Here is a 21,110-nt window from a genome sequence, read left to right as displayed (position 1 = left end):
TAGGCTCCCCAGCACAGGAGAGACCTGGAGCTACTGGAGCGAGTCCGGCAGAGGGCTACGGAGATGGTTTGGGACCTGGAGCTCCTCTCCTAGGAGGAAGGACGGAGAGAGCTGGGCCTCTGCAGCCTGGAGAAGAGAAGGCTGAGGGGGAGCTCATCACTGTGCACAAGTATCTGAAGGGAGGGGGGCAAGAGGATGGGCCAGACCCTTCTCAGTGGTGCCCAGCAACAGGACGAGAGGCAACGGGTGCAAAATGAAACAGAGGGAGCTCCGCCTGAACATGAGGGAAAGCTTCTTGACGGGGAGGGTAGCGCTGGAAGGGGTTGGCCAGGGTGGGTGTGGAGTCTCCATCGCTGGAGATGTTCAAGAGCCATCTGGACATGGTCCTGGGCAACATGGTCTAGGCGACCCTGCTTGAGCAGAGGGGTTGCACTAGATGTTCTCCAGAGGTCCCTTCCACCCTCAGCCATTCATGATCTCCAACTTCCTGTAACGCAGCCAGAGCCAGACAGGATCTAAACGCCTGGATGCCCTGCTCTGAGTGGTGTGTGGACTATAAATGTCCTGAGGTGCATCCTCACCTTAATTAATCTAACCTAAATGAGCCAGTGACATGGTGCGCAGCAAGACGCACAGCCACAAGATGACCCTGCCAAGCCCTCCCATCACGCCGAGCCTGACGTCCTCCAGCAGCATCGCGCCCAGTGAACCACCCCGGTGAACTTGAACCCGGCACCACCGCGGTGACTCATCACAACCCCAGGCCAACCCAGCCAAGTACCTCTGGGGACTGCACCCTCCCCGAAACCTCAGCTTGGGCCCCATTGGCTGCTGGGCCAGCAGAAGGCATCAGCCAACGCCGCGGCTGAGCACAGCAGAGCCAGCGCCGGGGAGAAGGATCCGACGGTGCCCACACACAGCCACCGCTTCCTCCTCCCGCTGCTGCCGCGCCAGTACGCCCAGGTTCTGGCTGCTGGCACCATGCTGGCCCATCTCCTCCTCCTTGTTCCCGGGACGTGGACAGTCCTCGAGGGTAAGTGGGAGCCCCTGCGCGTCCCCAGCTCGCGGAGTGGGGATCGAAAGGGGCTGCTGTGCCGCCACCCCCGCTCCGCTTTCCTTCTGCAAACTCGAGGCTTGCTGCTCCCCACGGCTGGCGCTCGGGCGTGCGCCATGTGCTGCGGCGTGGGCTGGGCTGCCAAGGAACCGGGCTCTGCAACACTCAGCACCTGCGAAGGCACCTTCCCTGTGCCCGCTCGCACCAGCGAGGCCTCAAGCTTGTCCCCTCGTGGCACAGCAAGCCCCGCGCAGCACTCAGGCACCTTCGAGGAGGCGCCAAACCCGCTGCAGAATTTCCTGGCGCTTCAAAAGCCAGCGGGAGCCTCGGCACGTACTGACCGCGAGCCGACGCCTGAAGCTTCCTCTTGCAGCTACGTGGAAAACCTTGACTTCCGTTTCCAGCCCAGCGCTTTCTAAATTGAGACTGGGTGCCCACCGCGCCCAGGGGCCATGGCAACACACACTTCTCCAAAACGGGCTCCGCTCAAGGCTGCCAACTCCCTGCCCAACATCCTCCTCGGGCGGCCGCGGGAAACGCCCCATGAGCATTGCGCTCGCTCTCTCACCTCCTTTCCCCCGCCGCCTCGGTGGGTTCTCGGCTCCTCCGAGCGTTGTCTCCCAGCCCTGGCGTGACGGCCCTCCTCACCTGCCCGGCTCACCCCACGCGTCCCCGATCTTCCTTCTCCCACCGCAGCACCGGGCCCTCGCCCTCCTCTGAGGCTTTGCCAAGCCCGACGTCTCTCCCCCAGCTTCGCTGCCTCCGCCCGCGGCCTCGCACGCCCTCCACCTCTTCCTGAGCTTCGTGTTTCAAGCCCCCGCCACGGTGGACCTATCGAGCTGCGCGGCGCTGGACGGCACTGTCTTCGCCGCTCTGCACCAACACACCCGGGAGATCGTCTACCTGCGGCCCTGGGTCTACCCGGCCCTGCTGCCGGCCCAGTGGGACTATCTGCAGAACCTCTTCCAAGTCTACGTGCACAACTTCATCCTCCTGTGCAACAGCGATGCCAGGGAGCATCACGAGCCCTGTGAGTGCCGGGGCTCCTGGGCATCCTGCCTTGCCCGGGTGCAGGCAGAGAGGTGGGAAAAGGCAACCACAGAGCGGCAACCGGCTGCTTTCTCGGCACGGGGCTGGCGGGAGGGCCTCACCCTGCATCGCTGAGCCAGCCCCGGCCCGCACAAAGATCGCAGCCGGTCGCCTCGGTGCCCAATGAGGGCGGCCACGAGCCTAGCGCATGGGTGTTTTGCCCGTGGCTTTTCCACCCGGCCAGAGTGACGGGGAGAAACACCGCGAGTTTGGGACGGGGAGAGGGAAGCGGGGTGAAGAGGTGCGTACGAAGAAGCCGGTCGCCGGCTGGTGCTCGGGGATCCGCTCCGAGCACCGGCTGCGCGCGTGACACATCCACCTGCCGTCCCCGGCAGACCCCTTCGTGTACCAGACCCTGACCGGCTGCGAGCTGTACCCCAATGGCTCCTACGCCAAATTCTTCCGTCTTGGCTACAACGGGCAGGACCTCGTCTCCTTTGACGTGGACAAAGGCCTCTGGGAGAAGCAGAAAGAGGACGACGTAGCGACGCGCATCGAAACATCCTTCAACAGCTTCACTGGCTTATCCATAACGCTGCAGCAGCTCCTCAACTTCACCTGCTTCGACCACATGGAGAAATTCATCCTGAAAGGGAAGGAGGATCTGGAGAGGCAAGGTGAGGACAACCATGTGGTGCAGTGACCCCATGCAACGCCGCTGGCTTCACCGGGCCACCACGTGACTGGTCTCCGGTTGTCACCCGCTGCAGTGAAGCCGGTGGCTGTGGTCTTTGCCAAGGTGCCTAACCCCGCGCGCCTGCTGCTCGTCTGCCGCGTCACTGGCTTCTACCCGCGGCCCGTGAGCGTCGCCTGGCTGCGGGATGGGCGGGAGGTGCCGCCGGGCCCGGAGCTCAGCGCCACGCCGCCGCTGCCCAACGCCGACCTCACCTACCAGCTCCGCAGCGTCCTGGCCGTGGCCCCCCGTGACGGGCACCGCTACGCCTGCCGTGTGCGGCACAGCAGCCTGGGCGGCCGTAGCCTGCTGGTGCCCTGGGGTAGGTGCCGGCGCGCCACAGGGCACCGGGCAGCTCCCTGCCCCGGTGCTGCACGCGTGCCACCTCCTGCTTCTCCCTGTCTCAGCTCCGGGCAGCCCCAAGACCAGCCTGGCAGTCGGGATCACTATCGCCCTGCTGCTGATCGCCGCCGCAGCCATCGCCGGGGCTCTTTGGTGGCGGAGACGCAGGTGAGGGTCCCTCCTTCCCCCCCCCATCCATCCACGGGTCAGAGTGGGACGCGCTGCGGGGCGGCAGCGACACGCCGCCCTGCGGCTCCTCTTGGCCCGCAGGAACTGAACGTGCACGGGAGGCGTCGGGCACCAGCCGCCCACCGCGGAGGGACCCAGGACGCCCCGCGCCCGGCCGGCAGCGTGCGGCCTCCGCCAACCTCGCACATGTCCTCGCTTGCCTCTTCCGCGCCGGCCCGAATAAACCTCTTTAACCGCCCAGGCCAGTTTGTTTTCACGGGACAAGTCTCATAGGAGAAGTCAGTGGGCTGGCCCGGGATGGAGCCACCAAGCTTCGAGCTGCAGCTGAGCTTGGGGGAGGCAAGGCAGGAGTCTCGACCGCCAGTGCTGAGCCACCGGGGTCGCAGGAGGCAGTTTATATCACAAATGCAAAACTTGACGAGAACAGTGAAGGAAACGTCTGCGAGCGCTTGTGAGAGCTCAGGGAAAGTCATCTGCAGAAACAGCATGCGTAACCAGAGAGCAAACACGTAAAAAAAGAGTTGAGTACTGTCTGTCCCAGGAGACCCCGGGGCAACACACCCAGGCCCCCGCGCAGCGCTCCCGGGAGGTTTCACCATGCAAATGAATCGCTGGCGTTGAGGAGTCGCCCGACCGAGAGGAGCGGTCAAGCGTGCAGAAGCACCTGGACGCCCGGGTGCTTCACCTGAGGCCCCCCCTCCGCATCCTCCCAGACTTCGCAGGGGGGTTCCCGCAGCTCTGGTATGCCCTCCACATGCCTGCGGTGACTGTCAGCGCATGTGACCCTCCCCCGCGGGACTGTCAGTCTCCCCACACACTCCCACAGTGACTGTTATCACGCATGACCCTTCCTCGGCTGACCGTCAGTCTCCTCACGTGCTCCCACGGTGACCATCAGCATGCGTGACCATCCCCCGGGTGACCGTTAGTCTCCGCACATGCTCCTGAGGTGACCGTTATCACACGTGACCCTCTCCTGCGTGACCGTTAGTCTCCCCACGTGCCCCTGAGGTGACCGTTAGCGCGCACGACCCTCCCCCCAGGCAACCGTTACCCTCCCCCGCTGCCTCCTCACGGGGCCGCTGCACTTCCCGCCCTTTTGCCACCCTCACACCGCTGTTCCGCCTGGTGATGCGTGACGACGCGGGCTCAGGGCCGCCTGATTGGCCACGCCGCAGAGGGCGGGAAGGTGGCAGAGCCTCGTCGCCCTCTCCGGGCTGCGCGGGGGAGGCCGCGGCCGTGGGTGGCCATGTCAGGGGAGATCGAGCCCCGCGGTCCCCGGTGGGGGTGGGAAACGCCCTGCTGCCTCGTGGAGGGAAATCCCTGGCTCTGACAGCATGGCGGTTTGGTGAGGGAATAACCAGCACCAGCGGCGTGGCAGCACAGGGCGCCGTGGGGTTTTCCATAGCTTTTCCCGTGAAAACAAAAACTCCCAAAGCCTCGTTTCCGCGGGCACGTGCAGCCCGGAGCCCACCCGGATGACAAGAGGAGCCGCGCTCGTTGCGAAACGCTAATCGTTTAATCCCGTTTTAATCACTCGGGCAGCTATGAGCAGCGCCAGCGGTTCGGGCAGCCGTTAGTGCACGCAGTTGCGGCTCGGGTTTAGTACAAGCTTCTCCGGGGTATCGTGAATAAATGCAGTTATAAATGAGCTTCTTCCACTAATAAAACAGTTTGCTCTACCGAAAGCGGGAGGAGCCGTCACTGGGAAGCGGCACGGGAGCCCAGAGGCGCCGGCGACAGAGAGGGGCCCAGATCCTGGCCCAGGTGGCGGAAGCGGACGGATCATTTCCCCCTTCCTGGGCTCAAGGCTAGTGGCTCCGAACGGAGCTGCTGCGCTCCGAATCGTCCATCTCCTGGTATTTTCTGAAACGAGAGGGACGGTTTGAGGGGGGAAACGGCATTTTGCCCATGCTGCACTTCGGTAAACACGGTAAAACCCGCCGTAACGATACACAACGTGCGAGCGCAGACGTCCGCGCCCGGCGTGCGGTTCCCCCCATCGGCAGGAAGGAAACCCACCCGGGGCGGGAGGAGAACCAACCTGCGTCTCCGCATCCAAACCACCACGGCGGTGGCCGTGGCGGCCACCAGCACGACAGTGGCAGCCGCGAGCCCTGCGGGCAGGATGACACCTGAATTCCCTGAAAAGAGGCGGGTTGTGAGCGTCCTGCGAGGCTTTGCCCTCCTGTTCCTGCCGCGCAGGCTCGGAGCTGCCCGGAGCGGCGGCGTGGCGCGCCGGCACCTACCCCAGGGCACCAGCAGGCTGCGGCCGCCCAGGCTGCTGTGCTGCACACGGCAGGCGTAGCGGTGCCCGTCACGGGGGGCCACGGCCAGGATACTGCGGAGCTGGTAGGTGAGGTCGGCGTTGGGCAGCGGTGGCGTGGCGCTGAGCTCCGGGCCCGGCGGCACCTCCTGCCCATCCCGCAGCCAGGCGACGCTCACGGGCCGCGGGTAGAAGCCGGTGACGCGGCAGACGAGCAGCAGGCGCGCAGGGTTGGGCACCTTGGCAAAGACCACAGCCACCGGCTTCACTGCAGCGGGTGACAACCGGAGACCAGTCGCGCGGTGGCCCAGCGAAGCCGGTGGCACCACGTGGGGTCACCAGCACCGCACAGGCGTCCTCACCTTGCCTTTCCAGAGCCTCCTTTGCATAGTGCAGGATGATGTCCACATCATCCACGCAGGTGCTGTTGAAGAGCACCTCCACGAGCTCCGTGAAGGCCGTGTAGTTCCTCAGCGTCTCCCGCACGTACCTGGCCAGATCCGTGTCCTGCCGCAGCAGCCAGGTGCCGCTGCCCATGTCATAGCTGAGGAAGTCGCGGCCGTCGTAGGCAACGTAGGCGAATGCCTTGGAGCTCCCGTTGGGGAAGAGTTCGCAGCCAGCGGTGCACTGGGCCACGAAGGGGACTGCAAGGGAAGGACGGGGCGGGAGTGACGCACCGGCCGGGGGCCACAGGTCTGCAAAGCCGACCCGTCCCTCGCCCGGTTCGGCGGGGGGGGGAGCGTCCCGAACGCGGCGCAGGGGGCGCTTACACGGTACGCCCTTCTCCACAGCGCCCGCCCAGACCAGGTGGTGGAACTTGTTGAGGTAGATGCGGACCATGTCCTCGATGGCGTCCCAGTCGCCCCGCGGCAGCGCCGGCCGCACCCAGGGCTGCAGGAAGCGGATGGCCCAAGTGCGGTGCTCCAGGACGCCCAGCTCGATGTCGTCCAGCAGCCCCAGCCCCTCCGTGTCCACACCGCCATCTTGGAAGGTGGACGTCTGCAGGAGCCGCAGCGTGTAGGACCTGGGCAGAGGGGGGAAGGCTGGGGGAGAGGGGTGGGGAGGCATTGAAGGGAGAGGGACACCGGAGGGAAGGTTTTGCCGGGTGCCCGTCGCCCCACTGAGCGGTGTGGGGAGACGCCGCGCCGTGGGGCACGGACGAAGCAGGACGGTGCCCCATGGTGCCGAGCGGAGCCTCCCCCTTACCGGCAGCCAGCAGCCGAGCGCCGGCGAGGAAGAGGAGGAGAGGCACCAGCATGGCGACGCCCAGGACGCGCCGAGCACCGGCGGTGACAACTGTCTGCCACCGGCTCCGGGTGGCCCCAGCAGCCAATGGGGCCCGAGCTGAGGTTTCAGGGAGGGCTTGGGGCTGAGTCACCACTCGCGCGGGCCGGCGCAAAGGCCTGGTGGGTGCCGCGGGAGGAGGCCGGCGAAGGGCGGCGGCCTTGTCACGCGTGGGGCTGGCACCAGCAGTCGCCCAACGGGGGAGCCCAGCGCCCGCGGGGGGCGGCGGGGCGGTTTCAGTTCTGCTTCTGCCCCCCAACGTGGAGGGGGGGAAAAGGGGAAGGGAAACCATGGGGAGGGTGATGTGGGGGGGGGAAGGGGGTGGCCGGGGCTCACATGGCCCCCGTGCGGCGCCCGCCCTGCTCGCACAAGGCCCTCAGGCGCCATGCATGGCACGAGCTGCCCCACAGCGACCCACACGCGACATGGTGCCTTGGCAGTGCTGCCCCATAAAGACCCACACGTGACATGGTGCTGTAGCAGCACCTCCCCATAGCAACCCACACGCGATGTGGCGCCCAGCAGTGCTGCCCCATAGCGACCCACGTGTGACGCACCGAGGCTCTGGCAGTGCTGCCCCATAGCAACCCACACGTGACATGGCACCGCAGCAGCACCACCCCATAGCGACCCACACACACCATGGCCCCAGTAGTGCCGCCCCATAGCAACCCACATGCGATGTGGCGCCCCGGCAGCACTGTCCCATAGTGACCCATGGGCGACACACTGAGGATCCAGCAGCGCCGCCCCATAGCAACCCATGCGTGACGTGGTGCCCCGGCAGTGCTGCCCCATAGCAATCCACACATGATGTCGTGCCCCAGCAGCGTCACCCCATAGCAACCCACATGCGATGTGGCGCCCCGGCAGTACTGCCCCATAGCGACCCACGCGTGATGCACCAAGGATCCAGCAGCACCACCCCATAAAGACCCACACGCAACATGGTGCCCCGGCAGCATTGCCCCATAGCGACCCACATGCGACAGACACACTGAGGATCCGGCAGCACCACCCCATAGCGACCCACATGTGACACGGCACCGCAGCAGCACCGCCCCATAGCGACCCATGCACACCACGGCCCCAGCAGTGCTGCCCCATAGCAACCCATGTGCAACACAGCCCCCCACAATGCCGCCCCACAGCAACCCACGTGTGATGCACTGGGGCTCTGGCAGCGCCACCCCATAGCGACCCACGTGCGCTGCTGCACAGCCCTGGCAGCACTGCCCCATAACGACACACGCGTGATGTGGCACCCCCACAGCACTGCTCCATAGCGACCCACAGGCAATGTACCGAGGATCTGGCAGCGCCGCCCCATAGCGACACACATGTGATGCACCAGGGCCCCGGCAGCACTGCCCCATAGCGACCCACACGTGACACTGTCCCATAGTGACCCACTTGCCCCATGGCCCTGGCAGCACTGCCCCATAGCGACCCACACGCAACGCAGCCCTGGCAATGCCACCCCATAGCGCCCCACGGCCCCTGGCAGTGCTGCCCCATAGCAACCCACACGCATTTCGGGGCAGGTGCCGTGGGGCAGCACCCCACAAGTAAACGCGGGGAGCAGCACTGGCGCCGTAGGGCACGGGGGGGAGGTGTGGGGTGGGAGCTCCCTGGTGGGGGGGCGCTGCCATGGGGCTGGCCGTGGCCGTGGGGCAGGTCAGCCCCACACCGAGCCCTCTCGGCCGTGGAGGTGGCCCCGGATGCCTGGGTCTCCAGCCAGAGCCGGGGGGGGGAGGGGGGGGGAGGGGGGCGGCTGCGGGGGAGGCCCGGACGCCTGGGCCAGTGCTTGGCCAGCGCCCCGGACGCCTGGGCCCCCCGGCTCCCCCCCCCTCCCCCGGTGGCCCGGGGAGGCCAAGGAGATTCCTGGGCTGGGAGGAGATGGCGGAGGGGGCTGAGTGGCCCCAGAGCAGCCCCCTCCTGCCCCACAGCTGCCCCCCCTGCAGCCCCACAGCTGCCTGGGACCACCATGGACCCCCCCCACAGCTGCCCCCCCTGCAGCCCCACAGCTGCCTGGGACCACCATGGACCCCCCCCTCAGCCCCACAGAGGCTCCCCCTCAGCCCCACACCTGCCCCCCCAGCCCCACGCCTGCCTGGGATCCCTATGGACCCCCCAACCCATGCCTGCCCCCACAGCCCCACACCTGCTCCTGGCCCCCAGGGAGCCCCCCCAGCCCCACGCTGGCTCCCCCCAGCTCCCTACCTGCCCCCCGAGCCCCATGTCTGCTCCCCCCCTCAGCCCCACACCTGCCCGGGACCCCCATGGACCCCCCCCAATCCCCACGCCTCCCACCCACACCCCACGGCTGCCCGCCCCAGCCCCACACCTGCCCCCGTCCAGCCCCATGCCTGCCTGGGACCCCCGTGGACCCCCCCCGCTCCATGGCTGACCCCCAGCCCCACGCCTGCTCGTGGCTCCCCCCAGCCTCCCCCAGCCCCACACCTGCCCTCCCCAGCCCCCCCTCCACAGCCTGACACCTGCCCCCCCCCAGCCCCACACCTGCCTAGGACCCCCATGGACCCTCCCCAGCCCCACACCTGCCCCCCCAGCCCCCTCCAGCCCCACACCTTCCCCCCCCCAGCCCCACACCTGCATGGAAACCCCATGGACCCCCCCCAGCCCTATAGGAGCCCCATGGCCCCCTATAGCCCCCCCAGCCCCACACCTGCCCATGGCCCCCCCCAACCCCCCCCACGGCTCACCCCCCCGCAGCCCCACATGAGCCCCATGGCCTTCCCTCCATGTCCGCGGCCCCCCCACAGCCCCCCCCGAGACCCGCGGCCGCTCCCCCCCCCCACGCCCACGTGACCCGCAGCCCCCGCGACCCCCGTGTCCACGTGTCCACGTGACCTGCAGCCCCCTCCGCCCCCGCCGGCGCACCCCCCGTGTCCACGTGACCCCCCGCCCCCCCCGCGGCCGCGGCCCCGTGCGGCCGGACGCGCCCAGCCGGGGGCGGCAGCAAAACAAGGGCGGGCGCCAGCGGGCCCAGGCGTCCGGGCCCCCGCCGGCCCCCCCCCCCCCGGCCCCGGGGGACCCAGGCGTCCGGGCTCCCACACCCCGCGCCTGACCCACGCCTCGTGGCAGCCCCACGTGTGCTTCCCCCCCCCCCCCCCGCGAGGGCCCAGGCGTCTGGGGCGGCCCCGCCGCCTCCCGCCGAACAACAACAGCCGCGAGGGGCCCGCGCCAGCCCTGAGGTGCCGCCCGGCCCCACGGCCCCTGGCCCCCCGGCAAGGCCGCACGGCCCCACAGCGCGACCCCACAGCGCTTGACCCCAAGGCCCCTAGTCTGGCCCCATGGCCTGGCCTCATGGCAAGGTCCCCCAGCCCCACGGCCTGGCCCCATGGTGCAACCCCATGGCGCCTGGCCCCACGGCAAGGCCCCACAGCCGGGCCCCCTGGCCGCCCAGTGTGGCCCCACGGCCTGGTCCCATGACAAGGCCCCCCGGCCCCACAGCATGGCCCCCCGGCCCGGCCCCAGGGCCCCACGGCACAGCCCCATGGCCTGGCCCCATGGCAAGGCCCCATGGTGCGACCCCACGGCAAGGCCCCACAGCTGGGCCCCCCGGCCCCCCAGCCCAGCCCCATGGTGTGGCCCCACAGCGCCCAGCCCTATGGCCTGGCCCCACACTCCCACAGCCCCATGGTGCTGCCCCACAGCCACATGGCCTGGCCCCACAGTGCAACCACACAGCGCCCGGCCCCACAGTGCAGCCCCACAACAAGACCCCACGGCCCCCAGCCCAGCCCGACGGTGCGGCCCCTTAGCCCTCAGCTCTACCGTGCGGCCCCACAGCCCTGCCCCATGGCCCACAGCCCCCAGTCCAGCCCCACAGCCCAACCCCCTGGCCCCCGGCCCCCCGGCGCAGCCCCATGGCAAAGTCCCACAGCCCTCAAGCCCATGGCGCGGTGCCCCGGCCCCCAGCCCAGCCCTACAGTGTAGCCCAACGGTGCAGCCCCATGGCCCTGCCCCACAGCAAGGCCCCCTGGCACGGCCCCCCGGCCCCCCGCGCAGCGATGCCGTGGCCCCACAGCAAGGCCACACAGTCGCACAGCCCCACGGCCCAGCCCCACGGCCCTGCAGCCGCATGATGCTGACCCACAGCCCCACGGCTCAGCCCCACACCGTGGCCTCATGCCACAGCCCCGCTCCCCCGGCGCCCCCCAGCTCTGCCCCCCCGCCCCAGGGCTGCAAACCCCTGCTCCAGCCCAGCCCCACGGCTGTGGGAACGGCAGCACTGGGGTTGCTGGGAGCACTGGGAGCCATGGGGTGGGTGGTGCTGGGGTTACTGGGAGCACTGAGAGCCGTGGGGCCAGTGGTGCTGGGGTTACTGGGAGCACTAGGAGCTGTGGGGCTGGCAGCACTGGGGTTACTGGGAGCACCAGGAGCTGTGGGGCTGGTGGTGCTGGGGTTGCTGGGAGCACTGGGGCAGGCTGAGCTGGGAGCACTGGGAGCACTGGGAGCCGTGGGGTGGGTGGTGCTGGGGTAACTGGGAGCACTGGGAGCTGTGGGGCCGGTGATGCTGGGGCTACTGGGAGAACTGGGAGCCGTGGAGAGGACAACACTGGGGTTACTGGGAGCCGTGGGGCTGGCGGCGCTGGGATTACTGGGAGCACTGGGAGATGTGGGGCTGGCAGCACTGGGGTTACTGGAAGCACTGGGGCCGGTGGCGCTGGGGTTACTGGGAGCACTGGGAGCCGCGGGGAGGGCGGTGCGGGCCAGGGCCCCAGCATCCCCCCCACGCGTTGTGTCACCGCTCTGCTATGGCAGCTGGACCCCACATCTGGCGGCGGCCGCCCAGATGTTTGGTTGCCACGGCGACTGCTGCCTGTAAACATGGCCCCCCCCAAACGGGGGGTGGGGGCAGAGGCGCTGCCCGGATGCCTGGGCCCCTCTCACCCAGGAGGCTCTGACTGTGGCCTAGGGCTCCGGGTAACACCGGGCGCCCAGACACCTGGGCCCTCTGGCGAGGCGGAAGCTTGGCACCTGGACGCCTGGGCCCCTCGGGACAACAGCGGGCTCCGTGCAGGGGGTGCCGGGCCCCGGACGCCTGGGCTCTTCGGGATAACAACAGGCTCAGCGCAGGGGGTGCCGGGCGCCTGGATGCCTGGGCCCCTCGATGAGAGCCCGGTTTGGCGCAGGGCACGCTGGGCGCCCGGACGCCTGGGCCCTTGGGGGTAACGGAGCGAGTGACGCCGGGCACCCAGACGCCTGGGTCCCCGCGCAGCTGGCACGGGCACCCCGGGGCGGAGGCCGGAGCCGCCCAGATTTTTCCGTCTGCTCTGGCCCCGAACGGGCGCCAGGAAAGTGTGAAGCCGGCGCTGGCCTCCTCCATGCCTCAGTTTCCCCCCCCCCCCCCAGCGCCGTGGGGCTGCCCCGGACACCTGGGCCCTCTGTGGGGGTTGGGGGGGGTCATGGGTCAGGTCAAGGGGAAGCCGCCCAGACGCCTGGGCCCTCTGTGGCTCGGGTGGGTGCTGCCGTGGGGCTGGGGGCGTCTCTGGGGCTGGCCCTGTTCGGGGCAGCCTCTTTCTGCCCCACGTCCAGCCTGGTTCTGCCCCAGTTCTGGTCCGGTTCTGCCCCCTTTCTGCCCCGATCCTGCCCCTGGTTCTCTCCCAGTTCCAGCCCAGTCCTGCCCCAGTTCTGCCCTGCTCCTGCCCCAGTTCCAGCCTGGTTCCAGCCCGGTTCTGCCCTCTGTTTTGCCCTAGTTCTGCCCCCCCACTTCTGCCCTGCTTCTAGCGCAGTTCTGCCCCAGTCCTGCCTCAGTTCCAGCCTGGTCCTGCCCCAGTTCTGCCCTGCTCCTGCCCGGTTTCAGCCCAATTCCAGCCCAGTTCTGCCCCACTTCCAGCCTGGTTCTGCCTGCTTCTGCCCCAGTCCTGTCCCAGTCTTGTCGCAGTTCCAGCCCAGTCCTGTCCCAGTCTTGTCGCAGTTCCAGCCCAGTCCTGCCCCAGTTCTGCCGTGGTTCCAGCTCGATTCTAGCCTGGTTCTGTCCCACTCCTGCCCTGCTCCTGCCCCAGTTCCAGCCTGGTTCCGCCCCAGTTCCAGCCTGGTCCTGCCCTGGTCCTGCCCTGGTTCTGCCCCCGGGTTCCGCCCCGGTTCCAGCCCGGTCCTGCCCGGTCCCGCCCCGGTTCTGCCCCCAGTTCTACCCCAGTTCTGCCCCGGTTCTGCCCCGGTCCCGCCCGGTTCTGCCCCCGGCCCGGTCCCTCCCGGCCGGCTCCTGCCCGGCACCTGCGGCGGGGCCGCGCCGTGAGCTCAGCGCTGGCGCCCGGCCCGGCCCGCGGCTATGAAAGGGGCCGGAGCCGCCCGCGCCCGCACTGCGCCCGCCCCGCCGCCGCCGGGCCGAACCGGGCCGAGCCGAACCGAGCCGAACCGGGCCGAGCCGAACCGAGCCGAGCCGGGCCGAACCGATCCGAACCGGACCGAACGGAGTCGAACGGAGCCGAACCGGACCGAACGGAGTCGACCCGAACCGGATCGAGCCGCGGCTCCCGACCCCGCGCCGGAGCCGCAGCGAACCGGGACGAGCCCCGCGCCAGGACTGGCACCGGCTCCGGATCGGTCCCGCTGAGCCCCGCGCCCGGACTGGATCGGGATCGGGATCAGGATTGGGATCGGGATCGGCCCTGCTGAGCCCCGCACCCGGACTGGGTCCGGATCGGGATCGGCCCCGCCGAGCCCGGACCGGGACCGGCTCCGGATCGGCCCCACTGAGCCCCGCGCCCGGACCGGGACCGGATGAGGATCCGGCTCGGGATCGGGATCGGTTCCGCTGAGCCCCGCACCGGGATCAGGTCCGGGACTGGTGCTGGGACCGGGTTCAGATCCGGATCGGCCCCTCTGAGCCCCGTGCCTGGACCGGGACCGGATCCGGATCGGTCCTGCTGAGCCCAGGACCGGGACCGGATTCAGATCCAGATTGGCCCCACTGAGCCCCACACCGGCACCGGCACGGGATCCGGATCAGCCCCGCTGAGCCCGGACTGGGACAGGGTCCGGATCCGGATCAGCCCCGCTGAGCCCCGCAACAGGACTGGACCCACATCAGGAGCAGCTCAGGTACTGCCGGGGGGGGGCACTGGGAGGACTGGGAGCACTGGGAGGACTGGTACATCTGGGGCCACTGGGAGCACCGGGGCTACTGGGGGGCTGGGGTTACTGGGGTGACTGGGAGCACTGGGCTTGCCTGGGGCATCTGGGGTTGCTGCCGTGCACTGCTGTGACTGAGCTTACTGGTGTAACTGGGTTTACTGGTGTAACTGGGGTTACTGGTGGGTCTGGGGTTATCGAGAGCACTGGGGTTGCTGGGAGCACTGGGGTTACTGGTGGGTCTAGGGGTACTGGAAGTGCTGGGGCACTGGGATGTGCTGGGGTTACTGGTGTAACTGGGGTTACTGGTAGGTCTGGGGTTATCGGGAGCACTGGGGTTGCTGGTGGGCCTGGGGTTTCTGGGAGCACTGGGGTTACTGGGAGCACTGGTGCTGGGGGGCTCCATGCTCTCGGGGTCTCTCCAAGCCCCGGGGCTGCCCCACAGTGACCGTTGCCCAGACAGGTCCCTCCATCCTCCCTCCACCTGCCCATCCATCCCCCTCCATCCTTCCCTCCATCCCTCCATCACCCTCCATCCCCCTTCCATCCCCCTCCGTCCCTCCATGCCCCCTCCATCCCTCCTCCATCCCCCCATCCCCTGCTCCATCCCTGCTCCATCCCCCCATCCCCTGCTCCATCCTCCCTCCTTCCCTCTCTTCATCCCCCCTCCATCCCCTGCTCCATCCCCTGCTCCATCCCCCTCCATCCCCCTCCATCCTTCCATTCCTCCATCCCCCTCCATCCCTCCATGCCTCCATCCCCCCTCCATCCATCCCTCCATCTCTCCATCCCTCCATCCTTCCATCCCCTTCCATCTCCCTCCATCCCCCTCCATCCTTCCCTCCATCCCTCCATCCCTCCTCCATCCCCCCTCATCCCCTCCTCCCCCCCTCCATCCCTCCATGCCTCCATCCCCCTCCATCCCCCCTCCATCCTTCCCTCCATCCCTCCTCCATCCCCCCTCCCTCCTTACCTCCATCCCCCTCCTTCCCTCCATCCCCCTCCTTCCCTCCATCCCCCTCCATCCTTCCCTCCATCCCCCCTTCATCTCCATCCCTTCATGCCTCTATCCCCCTCTCCACCCCCCTCCATCCTTCCTTCCATCCCTCCTCCGTCTCCCCCTCCATCCTTCCCTCCATCCCTCCATCCCCCCTCCCCCCTCCATCCATCCCTCCATCTCCCCCCCCACCCAAGGGTGAACCCAGGCATCCAGTGGGGGGGGCGCCTGGGGTCTCTGGGGGTCCTTAGGGGAGTGGGGGGGGGGTGCCGTGAGTCACGGGTGCTATGGGTCGGTGCTGCCGTGGGTCACAGGTGCTGTGGGTCAGGGTGCTGGGGAGTGGGGGGTGCTGTGGGTCACGGGTGCTATGGGGTGGTGCTATGGGTCGATGCTGCCATGGGTCATGGGTGCTGTGGGTCAAGGTGCTAGGGAGTGGGGGGTGCCGTGAGTCATGCCTGCTATGGGGTGGTGCTATGGGTCGGTGTTGCCGTGGGTCATGGGTGCTGTGGATCAGGGTGCTGGGGGTGGGTGATGCCGTTGGTGATGGGTGCTGTGGGTCAGCACTGTGGGTGGGTGACACCGTGGGGCAGGGCCATGGGTGGTGATGCTGTGGGTGACGCCGTGGGTCGGTGATGCCGTGGGTCGGTGTCCAGGTGATGACACCATGGGTGACACCATGAGTCGGGGCCACAGGTGGTGGCACCATGGGTGATGCTGTGGGTCAGGGCCATGCGTGGGGATGCCGTCGGTCGATGATGCCGTCGGTCGGTGTCCTGGTGGTGACGCCATGGGTGACACCATGGGTCAGGGCCACAGGAGGCAACACTGTGGGGCAGGGCCACAAGTCGTGGCACTGTGGGTGACACCGTGGGTGGGTGATGCCATGGGTCGGCGCCTGGATGTTGACATCATGATTGACACCATAGGTCAGGGCATGAGTGGTGACACTGTGGGTCAGGGCCACAGGTGGTGGCACCGTGGGTGATGCCATGGGTCAGGGCCACAGGTGGTGCCACCTTGGGTCAGTGACACCAGGGGTCAGCACCTTGGTGGTGACACCATGGTTGACACCATGGGTCAGGGCCACAGGAGGTGACACTGTGGGTGATCCCGTGGGACGGTGATGCCATGGGTTGTCACCTGGGTGGTGACACCTTGGTTGATGCCATAGGTCAGGACATGGGTGACACTGTGGGTCAGGGCCACAAGTGGTGGCACCATGGGTGATGCCATGGGTCAGGGCCACAGCAGGTGACACCTTCGGTCAGTGACACCATGGGTTGGTGCCTGGGAGGTGACACCATGGTAGACACCATGGGTCAGGGCCACAGGAGGTGACACTGTGGGTCAGGGCCACCAGTGGCGTCACCGTGGGTGATGCCATGGGTGGGTGATGCCATGGATCGGTGATGCTGTGGGTCAGTGGTGACGCCTGTGTCCCCACAGGAGCATGTGGCTGAGGCTGGCGTTGGTGCTGGTGGCGCTGGCGGGGGCGTGGGGGGATGAGGGGCCGCCCTGGGCCCCCTCTGGCCCCACGGCACCTGCGGGCCCCACAGCGCCACCAGGGCACCCGTGTGGGGCAGCGGTGCTCGAGGACCTGCTGAGCCGCCTGAAGGCCCTGGAGGGGCAAGTGCGGGCGCTGCGGGCCCAGTGTGGGGCTGAGGGCTGGCCCCAGGCGGGCACCGGTACGGGGATGGGGGGACACGGGGGGCCATGGGGGGACCTGGGGGACATGGAGGGACATGGAGGGTCATGGGGGGACATGAGGGACATGGGGGGACATGGAGGGTCATGGGGGGACATGAGGGACATGGGGGTCATGGAGGGACATGGGAGGACATGGGGGTCACGGAGCGACATGGGGGGACAGGGACAGGGACATGTGTGCAGCAGGGGCGGGTCTTATGCAAGGGGGGCGGGGCTTCCAGCCAAGGGGCTTGCACCAATGCAGCTTCAGCTTGTGCCAGGGGAGGGGCTTGTGGCCGCAGAGGCGGAGCTTCCAGCAGAGCAGGCAGGTTCTGTGCTAGAGGAGGCGGGGCTTGCACTATCATGGGTGGGGCTTGCACGAGGGTGGGGAGGGGCTTTGCCCTGTGGTGGGTGGGGCTCACACACCAACAGGCGGGGCTTGCAGGGCGGCGGGCAGGGCTCACCCAAGCATGGGTGGGGCTTGCCCAAAGGTGGGCAGGGCTTGCTTTGGTGGGCGGGGCTTGTAACAGAGTGGGCGGGGCTTTTGGCATGGTGGGTGAGGCTTGCAGCAGAGTGGGTGGGGCTTGCACGATGCAGGGCGGGGATCGCCTGAGTTGGTGGGGCCTCACTCAGTGGGTGGGACTTGTGCCAGAGTGGGTGGGGCTTGCAGCATGGTGGGCAGGGTGTGTCCAGCAGTGGGCGGGGCTCACACTGTGGTGGGCGGGGCTTGCCCAAGCATGGGGGGGGTGCTCAGTGGTCAGGGCTTGCACCAGAGTGGGTGGGGCTTCCAACGTGGCGCGTGGGGCTCACCCAAGCATGGGCGGGGGGTTGATTGGTGGGCGGGGCTTGCACTAGAGTGGGCGGGGCTTGCAGCGTGGTGGGTGGGGCTTGCAGCAGAGCAGGCAAGGCTGGCAGTGGCAGGGCTGGGGCATGGGCCAGCTGGGGCAGGGCCTCATGCCACAGTGGGCGGGGCTTGCACTGCAGTGGGTGGGGCCTGCAGCATGGTGGGCGTGGCCTGCGGCAGTGGCACAGGCTGTGCCGGCAGGGCGGACGGACGCGCGGCGCCTGTGCAGCGGGCGCGGGACCTTCGAGGTGGGGCGCTGCGCCTGCGCCTGTGCCCCGGGCTGGGGCGGCCCCACGTGCGCCGAGGCCCAGTGTCCCCGCGACTGCAGCGACCAGGGACGGTGCCACCGCGGCCGCTGCCACTGCTTCGCCGGCTACAGCGGCGCCGCCTGTGACGCCCCCGCCTGCCCCCCCGGCCGCGGCGGGCCCCGCTGCCGCCTCGGTGTGCCCCCCACCCCCCTGGTCCCCTCTGGGGCTCCCGGGGCTCCCAGTTCCTCCCAGTGCCCCTCCCAGTGCCTCCCAGTGCTCCCAGTTCCTCATAGTGCCCCTGCTAGGGCTCCTCCCACTGCTCCCAGTGCCATTCCCAGGGCTCCCAGTGCCCCCAGAGCCCTTTCTAGGGCTCCTCCCAGGGCTCCCAGGGCTCCCAGTGCCCCTCCTAGGGCTCTTCCCTGTGCTCGCAGTGCCTCCCAGTGCCCTTCCTAGGGCTCCTCCCAGTGCTCCCAGTGCCCTTCCTAGGGCTCCTCCCAGTGCCTCCCAGTGCTCCCAGTTCCTCATAGTGCCCCTGCTAGGGCTCCTCCCAGTGCCCTTCCCAGGGCTCCCAGTGCCCCTCCCAGTGCCCCTCCCAGTGCCTACCTGTGCTTCCCAGTGCTCCCAGGGCTCCCAGTGCCTCCTAGTGCCCCTCCTAGGGCTCCTCCCAGTGCTCCCAATGTTCCCAGTTCCTCCTAATGTCCCACCTAGGGCTCCTCCCAGTGCTTCCAGTGCCCCTCCTAAGGCTCCCAGTGCCCCTCCCAGTGCTCCCAGTGCTCCCAGTGCCCTTCCTAGGGTTCTTCCCAGTGCCCCCAGTGCCTCCCCGTGCCTCCTAGTGCCCTTCCTAGGCTCCTCCCAGTGTTCCCAGGGCTCCCAGTGCCCCTCTTAAGGCTCCCAGTGCCACTCCCAGTGCCTCCCAGTGCCATTCCTAGGGCTCCTCCCAGTGCTCCCAGTGTCCTTCCAGTGCCCCCCAGTGCCCCCAGTGCCCCTCCTAGTGCCCTCCCATTGCCACCATTGCCCTCCCAGTACACCCCACTGCCCTCCTCGTATCCCCTGTGCCTCCCCCTCAGTGCTCCCAGTGCCCTGTCTTGATGTGTCCCAGTGGGTTTTCCCAGGGTATCCCTGGCCCATGGGTGCTCCATCCCCGGGTGTCCCTAGGGTGTCCCCATTCCACGGGTGCCCCATCCCATGGAAGCCCCATCCCCAGGGTGTCCCCATCCTATGGGTGCCCCATCCCATGGGTGTCCCCGTGATGTCCCCATCCCATGGCAGTCCCATCCCCAGGATGTCCCCATCCCGTGGGTGTCCCCATGGTGTCCTCATCCCATGGGTGCTCCATCCCCAAGATGTCCCCATCCTATGGGTGCCACATCCCCAGGGTGTCCCCATCCCCAGGGTGCCCCCATCCCATGGGTGCCCCATCCCCAGGCTGTCCCCAGGGTGTCCCCCTGCTGGCACCCACTGACGGAGCCATGTCCCCACAGAGATCCCCTTGGTGACACTGCACATGACTGTCCGTGGCCAGACGTCCTTCCAAGTGGCCTGGTCACAGCTGCCTGAGCCTGTGGATGGCTACCAGGTGGCCATCGTCCCCATGGTGAGCTGGGTCCCCAACGCGTCCCCAATGCACCCTTGGCCCCAGGACAAGCCATTGGCTGTGGCCACTTGCTGGTTGCCTGGCTTGGGGTTGGGGTGGGGACAGGTCCCCAGCATGGTGTCCCCAACACATCCCCAATGTGTCTGCAATGTGTCCCCAATGCATGCCTGGACCTGGGACGAGCTGTTGGCCATGGCCACCTGCCAGCTGCCTGGCTTGGGGCCAGGGCTGGGGCTGTCCCTGCGATGTCCCCAACAGCGTGTCCCTGTCCCCAGGATGAGGCGGAGGTGGTGACCATGCACCAGCTGCCCAGCTCTGCCGTCACCTTCGAGGCAACAGGGCTGGTGCCCGGCGGCACCTACGAGGTCTCGGTGCAGGCGCAGCGGGAGCAGCACCCCGGGGCGCCCAGCACCCTGCGCGTCCGCACCCGTATGTGGCACTGCGCAGCGACGGGGATGACAATGGGGATGGGGACAGTGATGGGGATGGGCAATGGGGACAGGGATGGTGACGGGGATGGGGACAAGGATGGAGATGAGGACAAGGATGGGGACATTGATGGGCACAGGGATGGGGACAGGGATGGTGATGGTGATGGGGACAAGGATGGAGATGAGGACAGGGATGGGGACACTGATGGGCACAGGGACGGGAACAGGGATGGGGACAGGGAGAGACATGGAGATGGCCAGGGGCACACTGATGGGGATGGGGATGTTGACAGGCACTGGGATGGGGACAGGGATGGGGACAGGGATGGGGATGGGGACAGTGAGAGGGTTGGGGACAGGGACAGGCACAGAGATGGGGACAGGGATAGGCATGGAGGTGGGGACAGAGACTGGGATGGGGAGAGGAACGGCGATAGGGATGGGGATGAGCATGGGGACAGGGATGGAGATGGGGATGGGGACAAGGACAGGGGTGGGGACAGACAAGGGGACACACAGGGATGGAAACGGAACAGGGACGGGAAAGGACGGTCACAGAGATGGGCATGGGGACAGGAACAGGAGCAGGGCCCGGAGTGGAAGGGGGACAGAGAGGGGACAGGCACAGTAATGGGAACAGGCACAGGGACAAGGTCAGGGACAGGGATGGGGACAGGGACAAGCATGGGATGAGGTCATGCATGGGGACAGGCATGGGGACAAGGACATGGCCAGGCATGGGGGCAGGGACTGGCAAAGGGACAGGAATGGGGACGGGGGTGGTACCCATGATGTCTGTCCTCTGGCTCCGTCTGTGCCCGTGCATCTGTCTGTCCCCGTGGCTCCGTGTGTCCCCTTGGACCCGTCCGTCCATGTGTCTCCGTGGCTCCGTGTGTCCCCAGTCTGTCCCCATGTGTCCATCTGTCCCCATGGGTCCGTGTGTCCCTATGTCTCCTGGTGCGTCCCTGTGCATCCCTTTGTTCCTGTAGGTCCGGGTGTCCCCAATGTGTCCCCATAGGTCCGTCTGTCCCCGTGTCCGTCTCCCCCACCTGATCCCTGGCGGACAGGTGCTTCTGGGGAGGGGACAGCGTGGTGACACCAGCCCTGTTTGCTCTCACAGTGCCTGCCCAGCCCCTGCACGCCCGCGGGGTGCCCCCGGGGTCCCCTCGGGGTCCCCCCGGGCCCCCTGCGTCCCCGGCATCACCAGTGTCCCCGGAGTCACCAGCATCCCTGGGGTCGCCAGCCTCCCTGAGGTCACCGGCATCCCCAGTGTCACCGGGATCCCTGGGATCCTCAGGGTCACCAGCGTCCC

The 21,110-nt window shown here is 68.1% G+C and overlaps 2 protein-coding genes across 2 annotated transcripts; one reads left to right on the top strand and one right to left on the bottom strand.

Annotated features, from left to right (window-relative positions):
* The first annotated feature begins 879 nt into the window (after positions 1 to 879).
* On the top strand, positions 880 to 4,434 carry LOC112995892 (T-cell surface glycoprotein CD1b-3-like). Its single transcript, XM_026121129.2, has 6 exons — positions 880 to 1,033; positions 1,806 to 2,084; positions 2,479 to 2,760; positions 2,854 to 3,138; positions 3,224 to 3,326; positions 3,429 to 4,434. The coding sequence occupies exons 1-6, from the start codon at positions 982 to 984 to the stop codon at positions 3,433 to 3,435; spliced, it is 1,008 nt and encodes a 335-aa protein (XP_025976914.2). The 5' UTR covers positions 880 to 981; the 3' UTR covers positions 3,436 to 4,434.
* A 412-nt stretch (positions 4,435 to 4,846) lies between these two features.
* On the bottom strand, positions 4,847 to 7,185 carry LOC112995891 (T-cell surface glycoprotein CD1b-3-like). The gene is made up of 6 exons (XM_026121128.2): positions 6,820 to 7,185; positions 6,384 to 6,656; positions 5,976 to 6,257; positions 5,597 to 5,881; positions 5,392 to 5,491; positions 4,847 to 5,213 (listed from the first exon to the last, which is right to left on the bottom strand). Exons 1-6 carry the CDS (start codon positions 6,869 to 6,871, stop codon positions 5,159 to 5,161), a joined length of 1,047 nt encoding a protein of 348 aa, XP_025976913.1. The 5' UTR covers positions 6,872 to 7,185; the 3' UTR covers positions 4,847 to 5,158.
* Between the last annotated feature and the right edge of the window lie 13,925 nt (positions 7,186 to 21,110).

The sequence above is a fragment of the Dromaius novaehollandiae genome, unplaced genomic scaffold (assembly GCF_036370855.1).
Source record: "Dromaius novaehollandiae isolate bDroNov1 unplaced genomic scaffold, bDroNov1.hap1 HAP1_SCAFFOLD_33, whole genome shotgun sequence".
In the NCBI taxonomy this organism is placed as follows: domain Eukaryota; kingdom Metazoa; phylum Chordata; class Aves; order Casuariiformes; family Dromaiidae; genus Dromaius; species Dromaius novaehollandiae.
Note: the sequence above shows the minus strand (reverse complement) of the source record. Positions and strands in the feature narration are given on the sequence as shown.

Excerpts from the sequence above, each read along its gene's own strand:
- LOC112995892 (XM_026121129.2), top strand. The coding sequence starts at position 982 with ATGCTGGCCCATCTCCTCCTCCTTGTTCCCGGGACGTGGACAGTCCTC. Across the intron at positions 2,085-2,478 it reads CAGGGAGCATCACGAGCCCT|ACCCCTTCGTGTACCAGACC; the intron begins GTGAGTGCCGGG and ends CGTCCCCGGCAG. Across the intron at positions 3,139-3,223 it reads TAGCCTGCTGGTGCCCTGGG|CTCCGGGCAGCCCCAAGACC; the intron begins GTAGGTGCCGGC and ends TCCCTGTCTCAG.
- LOC112995891 (XM_026121128.2), bottom strand. The coding sequence starts at position 6,871 with ATGCTGGTGCCTCTCCTCCTCTTCCTCGCCGGCGCTCGGCTGCTGGCT. Across the intron at positions 6,657-6,819 it reads CGCTCGGCTGCTGGCTGCCG|CCTTCCCCCCTCTGCCCAGG; the intron begins GTAAGGGGGAGG and ends CCTCTCCCCCAG. Across the intron at positions 6,258-6,383 it reads TGTGGAGAAGGGCGTACCGT|TCCCCTTCGTGGCCCAGTGC; the intron begins GTAAGCGCCCCC and ends CTTCCCTTGCAG.